At 47.2% G+C, this 15,345-nt stretch overlaps 2 protein-coding genes across 6 annotated transcripts; one reads left to right on the forward strand and one right to left on the reverse strand.

Annotated features, from left to right (window-relative positions):
• The first annotated feature begins 3,395 nt into the window (after positions 1 to 3,395).
• LOC136466476 (uncharacterized) lies at positions 3,396 to 8,606 on the forward strand. 5 transcript variants are annotated; one of them, XM_066464899.1, is made up of 12 exons: positions 3,396 to 3,866; positions 4,365 to 4,574; positions 4,652 to 5,104; positions 5,201 to 5,311; positions 5,394 to 5,573; positions 6,067 to 6,348; positions 6,735 to 6,855; positions 6,937 to 7,063; positions 7,641 to 8,054; positions 8,149 to 8,232; positions 8,329 to 8,393; positions 8,469 to 8,606. In XM_066464899.1, the coding sequence occupies exons 1-8, from the start codon at positions 3,486 to 3,488 to the stop codon at positions 7,056 to 7,058; spliced, it is 1,860 nt and encodes a 619-aa protein (XP_066320996.1). In that variant the 5' UTR covers positions 3,396 to 3,485; the 3' UTR covers positions 7,059 to 7,063; positions 7,641 to 8,054; positions 8,149 to 8,232; positions 8,329 to 8,393; positions 8,469 to 8,606. The 5 variants fall into 5 exon arrangements, with proteins under 5 accessions (XP_066320996.1, XP_066320995.1, XP_066320994.1 ...); XM_066464898.1 differs by having other exon boundaries at positions 8,149 to 8,212; positions 8,292 to 8,393; XM_066464897.1 differs by having other exon boundaries at positions 8,149 to 8,393.
• Positions 8,607 to 8,671: 65 nt separating this feature from the next.
• On the reverse strand, positions 8,672 to 11,986 carry LOC136466475 (disease resistance protein Pik-2-like). The gene is made up of 2 exons (XM_066464896.1): positions 10,763 to 11,986; positions 8,672 to 10,657 (listed from the first exon to the last, which is right to left on the reverse strand). Exons 1-2 carry the CDS (start codon positions 11,623 to 11,625, stop codon positions 8,686 to 8,688), a joined length of 2,835 nt encoding a protein of 944 aa, XP_066320993.1. The 5' UTR covers positions 11,626 to 11,986; the 3' UTR covers positions 8,672 to 8,685.
• Between the last annotated feature and the right edge of the window lie 3,359 nt (positions 11,987 to 15,345).

Genomic DNA, 15,345 nt, shown 5'->3' on the forward strand with positions numbered 1-15,345 from the left:
ATTCCATCTCCTCCGATATTGATGCAACACATGCACCAACATGATCAACAATGATATGATCCACTTCATATCATCACGTGATCATATTAGTTCATCGATCTTGACTTCACTTGCTTTTCACTGTTGCTTTCATCCATCGGCGCCAAGTCTTGCTTAAGCTTCACCGCCACGCGGTCCATCGCTCCAAAGCCTCCAACTTGCCCTTCACGCTTGCAACCGGTCCATCAAGTCAAGTTATATCTTGATCTTCTCCACCTTGATCACATGACTCAATGTCATATCTCATTTGCAATGAGCTCCTTCATCATCACATGTGTGAGCTTTGCAACATCTCCAAGCCATTTTCACCTTCATGGCATATGTTGCTCACACACATGTACATATGGACTAATCACCTGTGTATCTCACATAAACACAATTAGTCCACCTAGGTTATCACTCAATTATCAAAACCACACAAGGACCTTTCATCTGCCTCACCCAATCCCTCGGGCATGGATCCTAACAGAAGCTCACATCGTCGCCAACCACTATGGGCCAGAAGGTACAACCTAAGGTCAAACTTCTGGCATCGTGTAGGGAGTGGTCACGTCTCAGCATGACCCGTCCCCATGACATGTCATTCCAGGGAACTCACATCGTCCACAGTGACAGACGCGTGGTCACTATGCGGCCTACTCCCTGCACGGCCGCTGATCAGCACGCTGGTTCGTCGCGTCGTCCGCCGGGACAGAGTGGGACGTTACGACCCGCTGACAACGGCAGGGCATGGCATCATCAAGTGGACAGGCGGCCGGCGTGGGGCTGTCCCTGTCACCACCTGCCATGTCAGCGAAACCCGCGCAAAGGAGAAGGAAGGCCCGGCGACCCTGAAGGACTCTCTCTCTCTCTCGTTCTCCTCTTTTCTTCTGCTGTAACTCGTGCTTTCTCTTGGCCTATAAAAAGAAAAGCGGGGCACCCCACTAAGGGGCATCGAACAAACAACCCATCGCACGACGGACACTCGATCCGAACACATCCGAACCGATCGGAACTCATCACAACACACCACCAGAGACTTGAGACATGTCCCTCTCTCGACTGTTTATAACCCCTACTACTAACTTTCAGTGCTAGTAATACGAGCAGCAACCATGAACTGGACGTAGGGATATTCTGTCCAAACCAATATAAACCTTGTGTCTTCTTAGCACATCATCCGGGCCAGACGCGCAATAATACAAATTTACTCGTTAGTGTTTACTCGAAACACCGACACTCGTCTTCTGCTGTCTCGCTTCGGTGTTAGGCGTAGGAAGCGAGGGCAGGCGGGAGACGGTCCTCACGTGCATGCGCAGGCGTGCGGTAGCATGCATCATGTGTAGCAGCAGCAAGTGGGCACGCAACAGTAGTAGCGTGGGCTGACATGCACAACATCAGCGAGGCGTGGGAGGGCAGGCAGGCGAGGCAAGGCAATGCGTGGGTGAGCATGTGCAGTGTGCATGGGTGTCTGGACGTCCGAGCATTGGTCACGCATAAAGTCGTCCTGTTCGTTTGAGCTTATCAATCTAACTTATTAGCCATGATACAATATTTTTCTATCGTAACAAAAACAACATCAGCCGCAAACAGTTCGAGTATAATCATATCGGGAAACTATGCTAATTAATTGGCACGCGAATTGCCATCTGGTTTGTTCCTTTCCTCTCTTTGATTCGATTCGACGCGCCTGCCTCGAGACTCGTGTGTGTTCCTCGATTCCTCCAAAACAAAGCCCTTGTTTAGGTGGCCAAAGTTGGCGTAGACGGAATCACTGCGAGGCACTGTAGCGAACTGTAGCATTTCGTTTGTATTTGGTAATAATTGTCCAATCGTTGATTAATTAGGCTCAAAACGTTCGTCTCGCAAAGTACAACCAAACTGTACAATTAGTTTTTGATTTCGTCAACATTTAGTACTCCATGCATGTACCGTAAGTTTGATGTGACGGGGAATCTTCTTTTTGCATAGTGCCAAAGTTTGGATTTTGGGTAACTAAACACACCAAAAAGCATAGCGTCACGCACAGCACGTGACCGACACCGCCGTAAGTACACAATGATTCCTTCCGTTCCACCCGCTCAAGTCAAAAGGCCCACATGTATCAGTCAGTCAGCGGGCTATACGTGCCCTTAGGACATGTACAACCCATAGACGACTTGTTGTCTGTATGATGATGTCGTACTATATACAGACAGCTAAACAGATAGCGTGTACAGTGAGTTATCTGTTTAGCTGTCTGTTAATTATTTAATATCTGCATGTAGGCATAATCAAGCCTAAATATGATTCATGTATATTATTGTGTTGTTTGTTGATAAAAAAAGATTAAGCATAAATAAGACAACTATTGCTACAAAAGATCAAGCATAAACAAATTAGAAATATATTAAAAATAGATGAAAAGTAAAGAAAAAACAATGACAAAAAAAAAACAAAAGTATATCAAAATACCATATTGCTCTATATCTTCCTATCATCTACCTCTGCTCACTCGTGACCCTGTGGTTCTTATCTCCGTTTTTTCTCTTCCTATCTCTTCTGTATTCTCTCTAGCGTTTCCTCCTTCATGGTGAGATAAAATTCCAGTGCTCGACCTTGCTTGGGCAATGAGCAGTGCAGCGAGCTCCCCGCACCGGCCTTGAAGCCGGCGATTCCTCGCTCCTCGGCCTGCGTACAAGTACCGCCGATGAGCTCGCGGCCACTCACCGCCTCCGAATAGTCACTTCGCCATGAACAGCAGTGCGACCAGAAGCTGCAGGTGGCGTCGCTCATCAGAAAGAGCTACACCATCACGCGCCTGGACCTTGCCTCCCTCGACAACGTGTGGCAGTTCGTGGACAGCTTCCGCCGCGCAGGGATGCCGCTCGACTCGCTCATCTGCAACCCACCATCTACTGCACTCAATCCTGAGAATTCAGCGTTCGGAGTCGACGAATCATACAACGCGCAGCGAAGGCGTCGGTTTGGCGTGGGAGCACGAGCCGATGCTGTCGTTTCACCAAACGAGGGCTTGCATCTCTCTCTTCTTTGAATGCAGTTCACGAGGGAGTATTTTGCAAAAATTACATCATGTAGACGGCACTTGGAAGCCCGTTGTACGTGCCCTTAAATCTAACTTGATCCGTTTCTTTTTTTATCCGGAACGGTGTTTTTCTCTCACAGATTCGCGTGCCCTTAAATCCGACTTGATCCGTTTTTTTTAATCTAAAATAGTATTTTTCTCTCGTAAATTTATCCAGATTCATCCGGATTCTCCGAAGGAACGGGACCAATGTTCCAACGTCTGCCTGTATGGCCCCTACCCTACCTCCTGTACGAGAGAGAATGGATTCCTTTCGGGTTGGGCCTAATGCTCCACGTTGTCTTGTCGTACAACCAGCTCCAGCTAGCGCCCGTCTCCTCGCCGCCGTCCCCGCAAAATCCTCCGACCTCGCTCGCGCCACCGCAAAATCAAACCGGAAAAAATGCCGTCCCCGTCTCTCCTCCTCCGCGCCCCTCCTCTCTCCCCCTCCCTCACCACCTCGTCCCCAGCCGTCCGCCTCCACCCTCTGCGCCTGCCCCCCGCCGCGTCCCGCCACGCGCCTCGCGCCAGAGGCCGCGCCGGGGACACGCGCGTGGTGGACGACGGCGACCTCATCCCGATCGCGCGCTGCTACGAGGGCCGCCTCGCTCGGCTCGAGCTCGCTGGCGCCGCGCGCCGGGAACAGGCCGTCGCGGCGGCTGCCGCGGCCGACGGAGGAGCCAGGGCGGAGGCGCACCTCGCCGCCGGCTCTGACGCCATGGTCGTCGAGGCGTTCCTCCCCGGGCCCCATGGCGGCGGGACGACCGCCTCTTCCACGCGAGTGGTGAGTCAGTATCAGTAGTGCGGCTTTTTCACACACCATTTCTGAGGCGCTCGCGCTACAATAAGCACTCATTCAGTAGCTCTTTCATAGCTCTCCAGTGTTAGCACTGGCAATTGGCATGCCATCTATCTTGTTATGCCAAATATCAACTGCACTAAACACTCGTTCCTATCTGCAACGCACAACTGGGTAAATTACACCTTTACTTTAGATGTGCTGCATTGTGGGCAACATGATTCTTATGCAACAATGTAGATAGGTCAAACAATTAGGCAAAGCGAAATTTACCATGCACATTCCTTTTCCTGATAAAGGTGCTTTTGGTTTAACCATGGAGGAATGAGCTTATCCACCTGTTTTGGTATGGCACCCTAGGATAGGACGGACCGACTGGTTTACCTGTGTACGTGAATAATTATAGCAGCCTTGGAATCTTGGATTTCTGTTGGGTTTCCCATGTTTTTCTGGATCATGAGTAAACTGTGGCAATTTTTGTAGATTTTGCAAGCGAAGGAAGTTAAAGATAAGGCCAGTAAGATAGAGAAGCAATTCGGATCTGATTTTTTCTTTGCAAATGAGACTGATTCAGAAAGTATGTTGGCCATGGCCTTTAAGCAAGTTGTAATTCAGCGGCTCTCAAACTTTCGGCTCGAGGTCTTCTCCCCAGGTTCAGAGAGAGACTTCCAAGATTTTGGCAAACCCCGAAAGGTGCAAACTCACAAGGTTTACAAATTCTTTATTTTTCTACTTTGTTTACTTCTTGCTAATATGTTAATGCACACCAGGGGTCTTTGGATTGTAGTATCAGCTCATCAGATGGAAAGCTTCTGTCTTCTCTCGCTGAAGCCATTTTCTCCTGTGTCATTGAGGATGCCAGAAAAAATCACCTTGGGGGCGTAGGCAGTTTGTTTCAGAAGCAACAGCTCAACTGCTCAATGGATTCCTCGGTTTGTATACACAGAATTTCTGAGGCAGAAGTAGTGAAAAATGCTAAGAGGTGTCTGGAGACCATTAGTCTAATGAAGTCTTCTCACGAAACAAAGAATGGATGGTGGCCACCTCCACATTATGAAAGTTTGGTGAAGATTGGGGGTCCTGAGTTAGTGCTTTGGGCCAATGAGTACATTCCTACCTATAAGCTGCAAATTAATGCCAGCACATTGGAGAGTTCTAACCATGAAGGTCTTTACGAGTTAGAAAGTAATAGGTGGGAAGTTCTCTTATCCCACTCCCAACTGGTACACTGTTATTCTCTCCCTATCTTCTGTTAAACATATTTGTTTTCTTGAATATGGTCTTCTTAACTTGTTTCTGTGCATTTCTGCCACTTGTAGGTGCAAGTAGGGAACATTCTAGACATGTACTTTGAAGATCAATTCACATTACCAGGCAAAACATTCCATCCTCATTGGAATTCAGATCCGTCAAAGATAAAAAAGAACAATGTATGCTGATACTTTCCTGGTCAAAATTTACTCACTTTAAATATTTATTACCAAACTCTTCATGATTTTTGTTTTTTTACAGGGCTATTTGAACAACATTTTCACTTTCTTGGCTGGGAGCTGTATTTTTCTTTTTGTCACCGTCTTTGCTCAGTTATGCTGGCCTCAATCTTTTAGAGACAAAATGTTATTCAAGGAAAGTTCAAATGCCTCATCATCTCAGAACTATTGTTCTGATATCAAGTCTCTTGATGACAGTGAGGTACTTAGTTATCTAGTTCTTGTGAATTTGTTGCTTGTCCATGGTAGATTGATGCTCATTTTAGTGTTGGATTGCTTTTCGTGATATGCTATAAACATTTCAGATAACATCGACACTACAACAATATTTCAACTAATTACCTGAAGGAAAGTTCATCATGCCATTTTAGATAGTTTAATTTTGCTTAATTGCTTATACATACTTGTGGCAATGACCAAAGAAACACCAATTGCACCTAACTTCTGTTAGAGCTTGGGAATATTCTGTCGGGCTGCATCTCATCTGTTTCTGGCCCCTTGAAAATTACTACAGGATGTGACCCTTCATTTATAAAGATTAAACAAGTTAGAGTTCAAGGCGAGCTTGTTATATGTGTCTAAGGAAGACTGGAATACTGAATTAATATGCCTGCCTGCATAACTGGATCATAGAATAACTACTCTATCCATTATTTATGTGTGCTGCATAATTTGTCTGATTTACTCTTCTTCAGATACAAGCTTATTGCACGTCTCTTGTTAAGAAAATTAAAGACTCATATGACTGCCCTGGTGATGTAATGATTGATGCACACATTGGAGCTTGGGTTGGAGAACTGCCTAACTGCTTCAAGGCAATCAATAGCGAGGCTGCTGCTGCTTCCGGCTATTTTCAGCATCCTGACACTCTTAGCCAAGAAAATCAATCCCAGTCGGTGCCAATTAATATTAAGATATCCCAGTTGGAACAAAATGATAGAACCCAGGAAACTCTGCAGAATATTGCTAGTTTTCAGGTACCTCGTGTGACTTAGGAGTTCTCTTTGTAGTAGATGTCTTTTTTTGTATTGATTATGCATCTAATGAGTCTAATGTCTATGATCACCTCTGTTTCTAGCAAATGTCTATCATATAACATTTGCTCATATATCACGATATACCTGCTACATTAGAACCCACCTTTTAGTTGCCATCTAGTAAAGTATTGCGGTGTTTGCTAAGTATTCCTCTAAGCTGGGTTGCTTGAGGCATCCAGTGCTAGTGCTGCATTGCGTTTGAATTTTATGATAGAAAAAAACCCCTCTGCATTAGAATTTTTGTAAGCAACTACTGGTTTATTTCATTCTCTTGAGGTCATCAGCTCACATTTATAGACCCCAACACTTGATTCACGTATTTTTAGGTGGTCATATCAGAAGAAGGTAAAGTAGTGGGATTTCAGCCAACTAACCGCCCAGCTGTGAACCATTGGGCAACAAACCCACTAGCAACACTTCTGTATCAGGGGCGGTCACTTTCTCCAGGTACAATAAGAGCAATGGGCTTTTTTTTAATATTTATGGACACTGAATATCAAATTTATCTTTTAAAATGAACTTTGTCAGGTATTCTAGAACCAAGGCTTAAAATTTCTCGTCCAGCTAAGGCTGCCCTGATCGAATTATTGATGTCAGTAAATCAAGATTCCTTTTTTGTTTTGGCAAGGCCTGTTCAAGACCCATGGTAGCAGAGGTGCTATATCACATTTTATTTGTCCTCTTGCTTTATATCAAGCTGTTTCCTTTCCTAAATATGATTTCTATGATGCTCTAGCATCTTGAAACTTACAGTGAAATTTCTGTATTGAGAGTGCAATGATAGACCTGTCATTCAGAAAAGTGAATCCTTTTACTGCTCTTCCTCACGCAAAGATTAACTAATTTGAGGTCAAGGTCTATCTTAAGTAACACTGAATTAGTATGCATATGGAATCTTAACACTTGTGTGAACACTGTGTATCTGTTTTGTCTAATATTTTTGAAATGGATTTTGTAAGACAAGGCTTAAAGTTTCTTGTCCAGCTAAGGTTGTTCTGCTTGAACTGTTGATGTCTCCAAATCCAGATTATTTTTTAGCTTTGGTGAGACCAATTCAAGCCTCACGCTAGCAGAGGTTCTTTATCGTATTTTGTTTCTCCTTCATTTGCTATCTGTCAAGCTATTCATTTCCTACTTTTTCCCACTATTTTCAGTATTATTGCTACATATACAAAAGACTGATGTCACCCAATTTTAGTTTGTCTTATCCTGTTGCCTCCTATACTTTGCAGATGCATGAACTTTTGGAATAGAACCCTAAGATGAACTTATTACTGATTCAAGGAATGGTATGAATTTATATGATTAGGGGGTTAACACCAATTTATAAACAAATAGACTTCCCAAAAAGCTGCTTTTGGGCTTGTGCCCTCCTTGGATGCACATGAAACAAGTGCACGGTTGACAACTTGAGCAGCTTTAACTGGCATTTGGTACTGAAAACTATTACTTATGTGCTGTCGCTGCACAAGGAGTCATGGACCCTTCAATCATGGAGTCCCTGTTGGTGATTCAAGAATGGGGTTCAGCACTTCAGCTTTAACAGGCATATGGAGATGCATATGGTTCATGGGATTAATGGCTTTTGTGCATACGGAAGTCTCAGTAGTGTGCAATATTCAGCTCCTTGAGCTCCAATTACATAGGTATTACACCTCAAAATTAATTCATGTCACATAGTTATTCAGCATCACTTGTTCATTTTTATATTTCATATGACATAATTGGCCTCTGTTGCAGATATCTAGCAACATCATTATCTGACCACATGGCAAAGATTTGGAATGTCGATCAACGGCTTCAAGTTGGAAATAATTTTAGTTGGTAATTTTCTCAGCTTTTTCTCTCTAAGCATTCAATAAAATGGTTGTGAAAATCTGCAGGTGAGATCCTGAAATAAGCGAGCACCCAAATTGTCAGGTCATCATTATTGGGATCTGGGACCGTGTTTCTCACTTCTCAGTAGACTGCTCATTTGATAAGTGGTAAGCAGTAACTGTACAGATGATGCTTTTGTTTGTAATTCACAAGTTACTGAGCAAATTGTTTTTGGCCTGCAGCTTCCTCTGATTGTACTGCAAGATTGTGAACAATCCAAAGATGTGAAAAGAAATAAATAGTGATAGCAGAGCCTGAACAGTATTTAGGGAAATGAATACAGTTATTAAGAGGAAATCATGGTCATAGTAGAGTAGGGAAACAACAGCTATGTAGCAGTTCCAAAGATGTGAAAACAGCAATCAAAAGGGAAAAAAAAGATGGGAAAACAAGATGTGATCACCCATGGTGCACTACAACTTTGATCTGGCTGGACTCAGGGCGATTCTCGTTCTCCTCCTTGAGCTGCTGCAGTGCGCGTTGCAGTGATGGGTTATTTTCCCAACCACTGAGCTTCACCTCTTTAAGGCTCTTCAAGTTGTCAATACCGACAATTCTCCTCTCCTTGTCAGAGAACTCCAATAGAAGCGTCTCCAGCTTTGTCATTGATCCTTGCTCAAATTCGACTACTTCGGGCTGTTCTCCAGCGAGGTACAGATCCAGGATCCTCAGCGCTGGAAAACTGTGTGTGGTGCGTGCAACCAGCTCTCGGTCTTTGCAGCTCCGCATCCCCAGGCGGATGCTCCGCAGGCTGGGCAACTTACACAAGGAATCAAGTAGCTGGTCAGCAGCAAGCATGGCCCATTCCACCGAAAATTCTGCAAGGTGCTTGAGTGATGAGATCCAATCAGGAAATTGACTAATGGGCCCCATCATAGTAAGATGCTGGAGGAGTGGTGGCGGTGAGGAGACGTGAAGGAGAGAGTCCAGTGTCCTGCCAGAATACAGGTGGAGCGATCGGAGGGCGCATGTCTTGCTTAGGGAGGAGCAAAGCACACTCGAAAACTCCTCTTCGGGGTCCTCAACCACAGTAATATATAGCACCTGCAAGTGTTGTAGCTCACCTATCTCTCGGGCAACCTGAACGTCACCTTTGAGTTGGGCCCAGTCCACCTCGCGCAGCGCCTTCATGTTCCCTAGCCCCCGTGGCAGAGTCCACCAAGGCACCCTCAGGCGCTCAAGTCTATGCAGCTTCGTCACGGTTGGCGGCATGTACATCCTACTTCCAACATCCAGACTCTCCAAATACTCCAGATCACCGATTTCGCTAGGCATCTCACTGATTCGTGTACCTGTCAATCTCAAGAACCTGAGAAGATACAGCCGACAGACATATCTCATATGCTTGTCTTGCAGAGCCTTGCAGTCTTCCAGGTCAAGTACCCTCAGCAACTTGAACTCGCCTATTCGATTTAAAAGCTTCTCAAGGCCTTCTGACTGAAATATAGTCAGCGATCGAACTTGTTGTAGGTTCATCGCCTCAATGCCATGTCTTGCATGATGCCGCTGCTCCACTCCCTTGTTCTGACTCATGCGCTCGTTGTCGTCATTGGCATGGATTGAGAGGCGGCGAACCTTGCCGTATGGCGATCCTCCTCCATATTGCCGTCCTACCAAGCTAACAAAGTTGGCATCTTGGGATTTGGACACCATGACCTCAAGCATCGTATCGTGCACCTGGCATGCTTCGCCCATTTCTGCATGGGAGTAGGTTTTTTTGGTTACCTGTAGCTTGTTTGGTTGAATCATGTTCCTGCTTATCAGCTCATTGAAGTATTCTTCTGCAACATCAAACAAAGTCAAACCCCGCTTCTTAGCAACCAAACCTTCGGCAATCCATCTGTACAACAACCTATCCTTGGCAATCACATAATCCTCAGGGAAAATGCTCAGATACATCATGCAAGCCTTTAGATGATGAGGCAGGTAGTCATAGCTGAGTGTAATCACTTGCCTCATCCCCTCCAGGGTGGGGTGGCTCTCCATCTGAGAACCAATTGAGTTGGACACTTTTATCCACATTTCTACACTCTCAGCCGAATTGTGGCTTGCTAGAAGACTGGCTATACTAACAATAGCCAATGGCAACCCACCACATTTCTTCAAAATATTGTCCATGGTATCTTTCAATCCGTTGGGGCAAGTACCACCCATGGAGCCAAATACTCTCTTGACGAATAGCTTCTTGCTGTCATGTAAGTTCAGTGGCTTTATATGATGGACAAGATCCTCTGAAACGCTACTTGCTTTGGCCACTGTCTCTATCCGAGTCGTCACAATGATTCTGCTGCTGCATTTGTTCTCTGGCAATCTGACGCGGATAGCTTCCCATGCTGGTACGCTCCATACATCATCGATCACAATGAGATACCTGTTTTTGTTGGACATATTACATATGCTTGGAGTCAGAGAATATGTTGATAGGCAGAGTTCAAAATTTGGTCTGAGGAAGGTACGGTAGTCTATAGTTGTGTACCTCTTGTCCTTGAGGAGCTCCTTGAGCTTGCTCGACAGTTCTTCCACGTCCATTTGGTTGATTTTAAGTTGGTTGCCATGGGTTTGCTCACCATCTTCTTTCAGGTTCACAATCTGCTTGAGCAGTCGGGCCATCAGTCCCTTCATATCCTTCCCGCCATCGAACGCCTGTGACACGGACACCAGCGCCTGGCGCTGGAAGTCGGCCTCCAGCTGCCGGCACAGCTCCACCGCCAGAGTTGTCTTCCCCAGCCCTCCGGACCCCACGATGGAGAACACCTTGAGGCTTCTGTCATCATCGTCGGCTTTGATCCTCTCCGCCAGGGTGTCGACCTGTTCCCTGATGCCGACGAACTGATCATCAGGGTCATCGGCACGGCGGAGGGCATTCGCGGACACAGACGCCGCCGAGACCGGAGTGAACCACGGAGACCTGGGTAGCGCCGCCCGGTCGATGCCGTAGCGAACGCGGCGCTCGCTGACGGTGGTGGTACGTGCCAGAAGGGCCTTGACGTCGGCGGCGAGGGTGCGTCGCAGCAGCAGCTTCTCCAGCTGGTACTTGGGCCATTTCACGATAATGTGAGGCAGCTGGAGGGGCGCCATCGGGCGCCTGACGCGGAGCCAGTAAGTGTCGGCGCAGTCCTCGGCGTCGTAGGCGAGCTCACGCACCTGCTTCTCCCACTCCCTGACCAGGTGGTCGACGGTGCTCTGGTCCGCCTCGGAGATCATTCGGAGGAAGGCGTTCATGGTGGACAGCTCGTCCATTAGGAGAACCACCTTGTCGCCGACGCCGCGGATCTCCTGGACCTCGTCGACCAGCAGCTGCCCCAGGTTGCTCACGATGGACTGCGCTGCGCTCTCCATTATTCTCACAGTTGTTTCAGCACGCAACGTGGATATTGGAAGGAATACGCCTTCAAAGATGGATAGATGGAGTTTGCTCCTTTGTGTGAGATACTAATAAGAGGATGCAACTTATAAACCAACTTGCTGTATTATAACTCATATCTCTTGATTAGTACCCTCTACCTGCTATAGAATGGTATTTTTTTGGTATCAATACACTCACTCACAAGTCACAAGGCTATATTCGGAATTGTACATGCTTGCTGACCATCTTTCGACTTTGAGATCCGAAGCTTCCTGCCGAGGTCTTGGAGTTCCCATCGATCACGATCCCATGGACATGACTTGAGTACTACTCTTAGTTTTCTTTTATCACCGTTTCTTGAGTAACGTGTACTACTCTTGTTTCCTTTTTCTCAGTTTTGACCTTTCTGTTTGGTGCATGGCCATGACTTGTTCTCCTCCTTGTGGGTCAGGCCTAAGTGGAGTGACCACTCAGCACACGGTCACAGACGAAATGCTACCGGCTGGTTCGTCATCGATCTGTCACGGACGACGTCACTGTTAGCCTAGGTATGTGTCGTGCCATGTGATCGTCCATCCATATTGTCGCCTCCTCAAAGGATCAGTCGTTATGTGATATCCATCGTGTGACAAATATTTAGTTATACAATAATAAGACATGAACTTTAATAAATTTGTTTGTTCATTTTTTTTTATAAATTTTGTCTTGATTTGTATTTTACCGAAGCGTTAGCACGGACACAGTACTAGTTACACTAAACAATACAGAGGGCAAAAATGTGGTGGTTGGCATAATGTACATTATCTTCAACACAAATTCAATTCACTTGACGGAGTAAAATGGGTTACTTTTCAATTGTTCTTCACCCATTAAAAACACCATTTTTGTAATTTTCTTTTAAAAAATATAGGGAAACCCTTCACTTGGTAAATGACCACGGGAGATGAAGTTCTTGACTCGCTCTAAAAGCGAACACGTTTTGAAAATGAGGGAGTCATCATCGAACCCTCGGAAGCTTCTCAACCGATGCAGTATCTTTCGTAATGACATATATGAGTAATAATGTGAATATGCAGCTGGGCTCACGCTATTCACCCTTCTTCTCTTGGTTTGCAGGCCCAAAACCGCTTGACGAAACGCACGGCTGAAAAGTACTGTTCGTTGATTTAATATGAGAGAAAAACACTATTTTATGGTTGATAAGCGAGACCGATAAGTTCGAGCGAACAGGGAGATGAGCTGATGACGCGGTGCATAGCAGTATAGGTGGCACACATAGACGCCGATGCGGACCTCGGAAGCAGACGGAGCCGTGCTTAGCTGGTGGAGAGTGGAGACCTCACGAGTCGTTGAAACAGTGCCTTCGTCGTTCCCTACTTCCCGGCTTGGAAGCTGCTCCTCCCTCTGCACTCTCCGTGGTGTGAAGGTCTCCATCCCCATGTGTGCGTGATAGCAGGAGCCAGACGTAGGAGAGGAACTCGCCGCCATTGGCAGAAGCCTTGGCGTGTAGGTACCCCTCTGCATCTGCTGGCGGAGAGGGAGAGCATCTCCACCCAGACACCCTGGATCACTTCCCACATCTCCTTCTCGTTATGGCGCTCCTGCAACCCTTTAGCAACCGTCCAAGCATCGTCGATAAGAGTCGCTGCATTGGAAGCTTAAGGTGACTCGAGCTTGCGCCGGATCTCCTCTGTAAGCGCCCCCTTGTCCAATGGTGGCTCTGTATATGTGCCTTTATGAAGAGATTCCGCCTGGAGCCCGACAACAGCATCTCAGGATTAACGAACACGAGGTACACCATGTAGTTGGACATCTGTGTGCATAGGTACACCATGTAATTCATTAGTTACTGAACAAATTGTTCTTGGCTTGCTGCTTCCTCTGATTCTACTGCAAGATTGTGAACGATGTCAACAGAGAGGTCACCATGGGCTCACGGCGTGCCAGGGACGTGACAAAGTAACTCTCCGCTGCACTCTCCATGATCGTGCTGAATCCACGTCCTCTTGACGTAGCGCAGCAACCTTTTCACCGTCGATCAGTGATCTTCGCGTGGGTCCTCCATGAAACGGCTGACGTATCCAACTGTGAACGCAATGTCCGATCGGGTATGAGTGAGGTAGCGTAGGCCGCCGCCGATACTCCGGTAGCGCGTCGTGTCCACCTTCACAACAGTGCTGTGCTTGCTTAGCTTCAACCACTCCTCCATCGGAGTTGCGCACAGCTTGCACTCCGCCATGCCGCCGCGCTCCAGCAGCTTCTCCGCATAGGCGCGCTGACCCAGGGAGATGCTCTGCTTCCCCTGCCTCACCTCGATGCCGAGGTAGTAGGAGAGCGCGCTGAGATCGCTCATCTTGAAATGAGCCGCCATTTCGTGCTTAAAACCGTCGATGTCCTCTGCTCGCGCTCTGGTGACGATTAAGTCATCCACGTACACGCCGACGACGAGCTCCTCCTTCCCCCATCGCTGCGTGTAGAGCACGTGCTCTGTAGCGCAGCGAGTGAACTCAAGCTCGCCCAATGTGGCGTCGAGCTTGGCGTTCCATGTCCAAGGGGCCTGTGTTGCAGCCCGTAGAATACCTTGCGCAGCTTGAGCACCATGTGCTCAGCGCCCTTGACGGCGAAGCCTGGAGCTTGCTTGACGAAGACCGTCTCTGCGAGCTCGCCATTGAGGAGCGCAGACTTGACGTCGAGGTGGTGGACATGCCAATCCTTCGCTGCTGCCATGGCCAACAGCAAGCGAACGGACTCCATTCGCGCCACCGAAGCAAAGACTTCCTCGAAGTCGATGCCCTCACGCTGCACGAAGCCGCGGGCGATGAGCCGAGCCTTGTTGTCGACAGAATATCATCGACAGTCCTCCGAGGGGTATCCCACGAAGATAGATTGATCGGCAGAGGAGTGTGAGATCAAGAACAAGAAGGCAACAGAGACACACGAGTTAGACAGGTTCAGACAGTCAGTATGACGTAATACCCTACTCCTGTGGTCTGTTGGTTTGTATTAGCTATCGTATGATGTTCGTGAATTTGGAGGGGGTCCCTACCCGCTTTATATAGTCCGAGGAGCAGGGTTACAAGTCGGTTAGATCTAAGAGATAACCGGAAAGTAATAACTGATTACAAGAATCTTGGGATCATACATATCCTAACAGATCTCGTAGTATCTTCAGGATATCCTTCAGATGTCTTGCGGAAGGCGCCGACCAGAGTCGTGCCCTGCAAGGCTTTGTCTTGTGGGCTAGGCCGCCCCTGAGGGCGCAGCCCATGTGGTCCGCCGTGGGTATCCAGGGTCATACCCCCCACAGCTAGTCCCCGAGCACCTTGTACCCATATTACAACGCCATCTTGAGCTTGTCCGAGCAGGTGCGAACAAAGCCGAGCAGTCGAACTCATGGTCCGACTACCATGATAAGTTGCCGAGCAGTTGTGAGCAGTTGCCGAGCAGCACGAACCATAGCCGAGCAGCACGAACCGTAGCCGAGCAGCATAACTCTAGCATGGCTTGTCATAAGGGTTTAAGGAGCTCAAGTCCAGAATCGAAAATTTCTTCGCAATGGACCAAGTGTGCCCACTTAGACTCCGACCACGAGAGAAGGAGTTAGTCTTCTTCATCTTCAAAAGACACGGAGTCTTTCAAAAAAAGCAAGCACATTCACCGCGAGGTGAAGTGTGCCCACTTAGTCCCCGAGCCTGATAGTAGATGACGTAGTC

Source organism: Miscanthus floridulus, chromosome 7 (assembly GCF_019320115.1).
Source record: "Miscanthus floridulus cultivar M001 chromosome 7, ASM1932011v1, whole genome shotgun sequence".
Taxonomy (NCBI): Eukaryota; Viridiplantae; Streptophyta; class Magnoliopsida; order Poales; family Poaceae; genus Miscanthus; species Miscanthus floridulus.

Excerpts from the sequence above, each read along its gene's own strand:
- LOC136466476 (XM_066464897.1), top strand. The coding sequence starts at position 3,486 with ATGCCGTCCCCGTCTCTCCTCCTCCGCGCCCCTCCTCTCTCCCCCTCC. Across the intron at positions 3,867-4,364 it reads CCGCCTCTTCCACGCGAGTG|ATTTTGCAAGCGAAGGAAGT; the intron begins GTGAGTCAGTAT and ends CAATTTTTGTAG. Across the intron at positions 5,574-6,066 it reads AGTCTCTTGATGACAGTGAG|ATACAAGCTTATTGCACGTC; the intron begins GTACTTAGTTAT and ends ACTCTTCTTCAG.
- LOC136466475 (XM_066464896.1), bottom strand. The coding sequence starts at position 11,625 with ATGGAGAGCGCAGCGCAGTCCATCGTGAGCAACCTGGGGCAGCTGCTG. Across the intron at positions 10,658-10,762 it reads GAGCTCCTCAAGGACAAGAG|GTATCTCATTGTGATCGATG; the intron begins GTACACAACTAT and ends CAACAAAAACAG.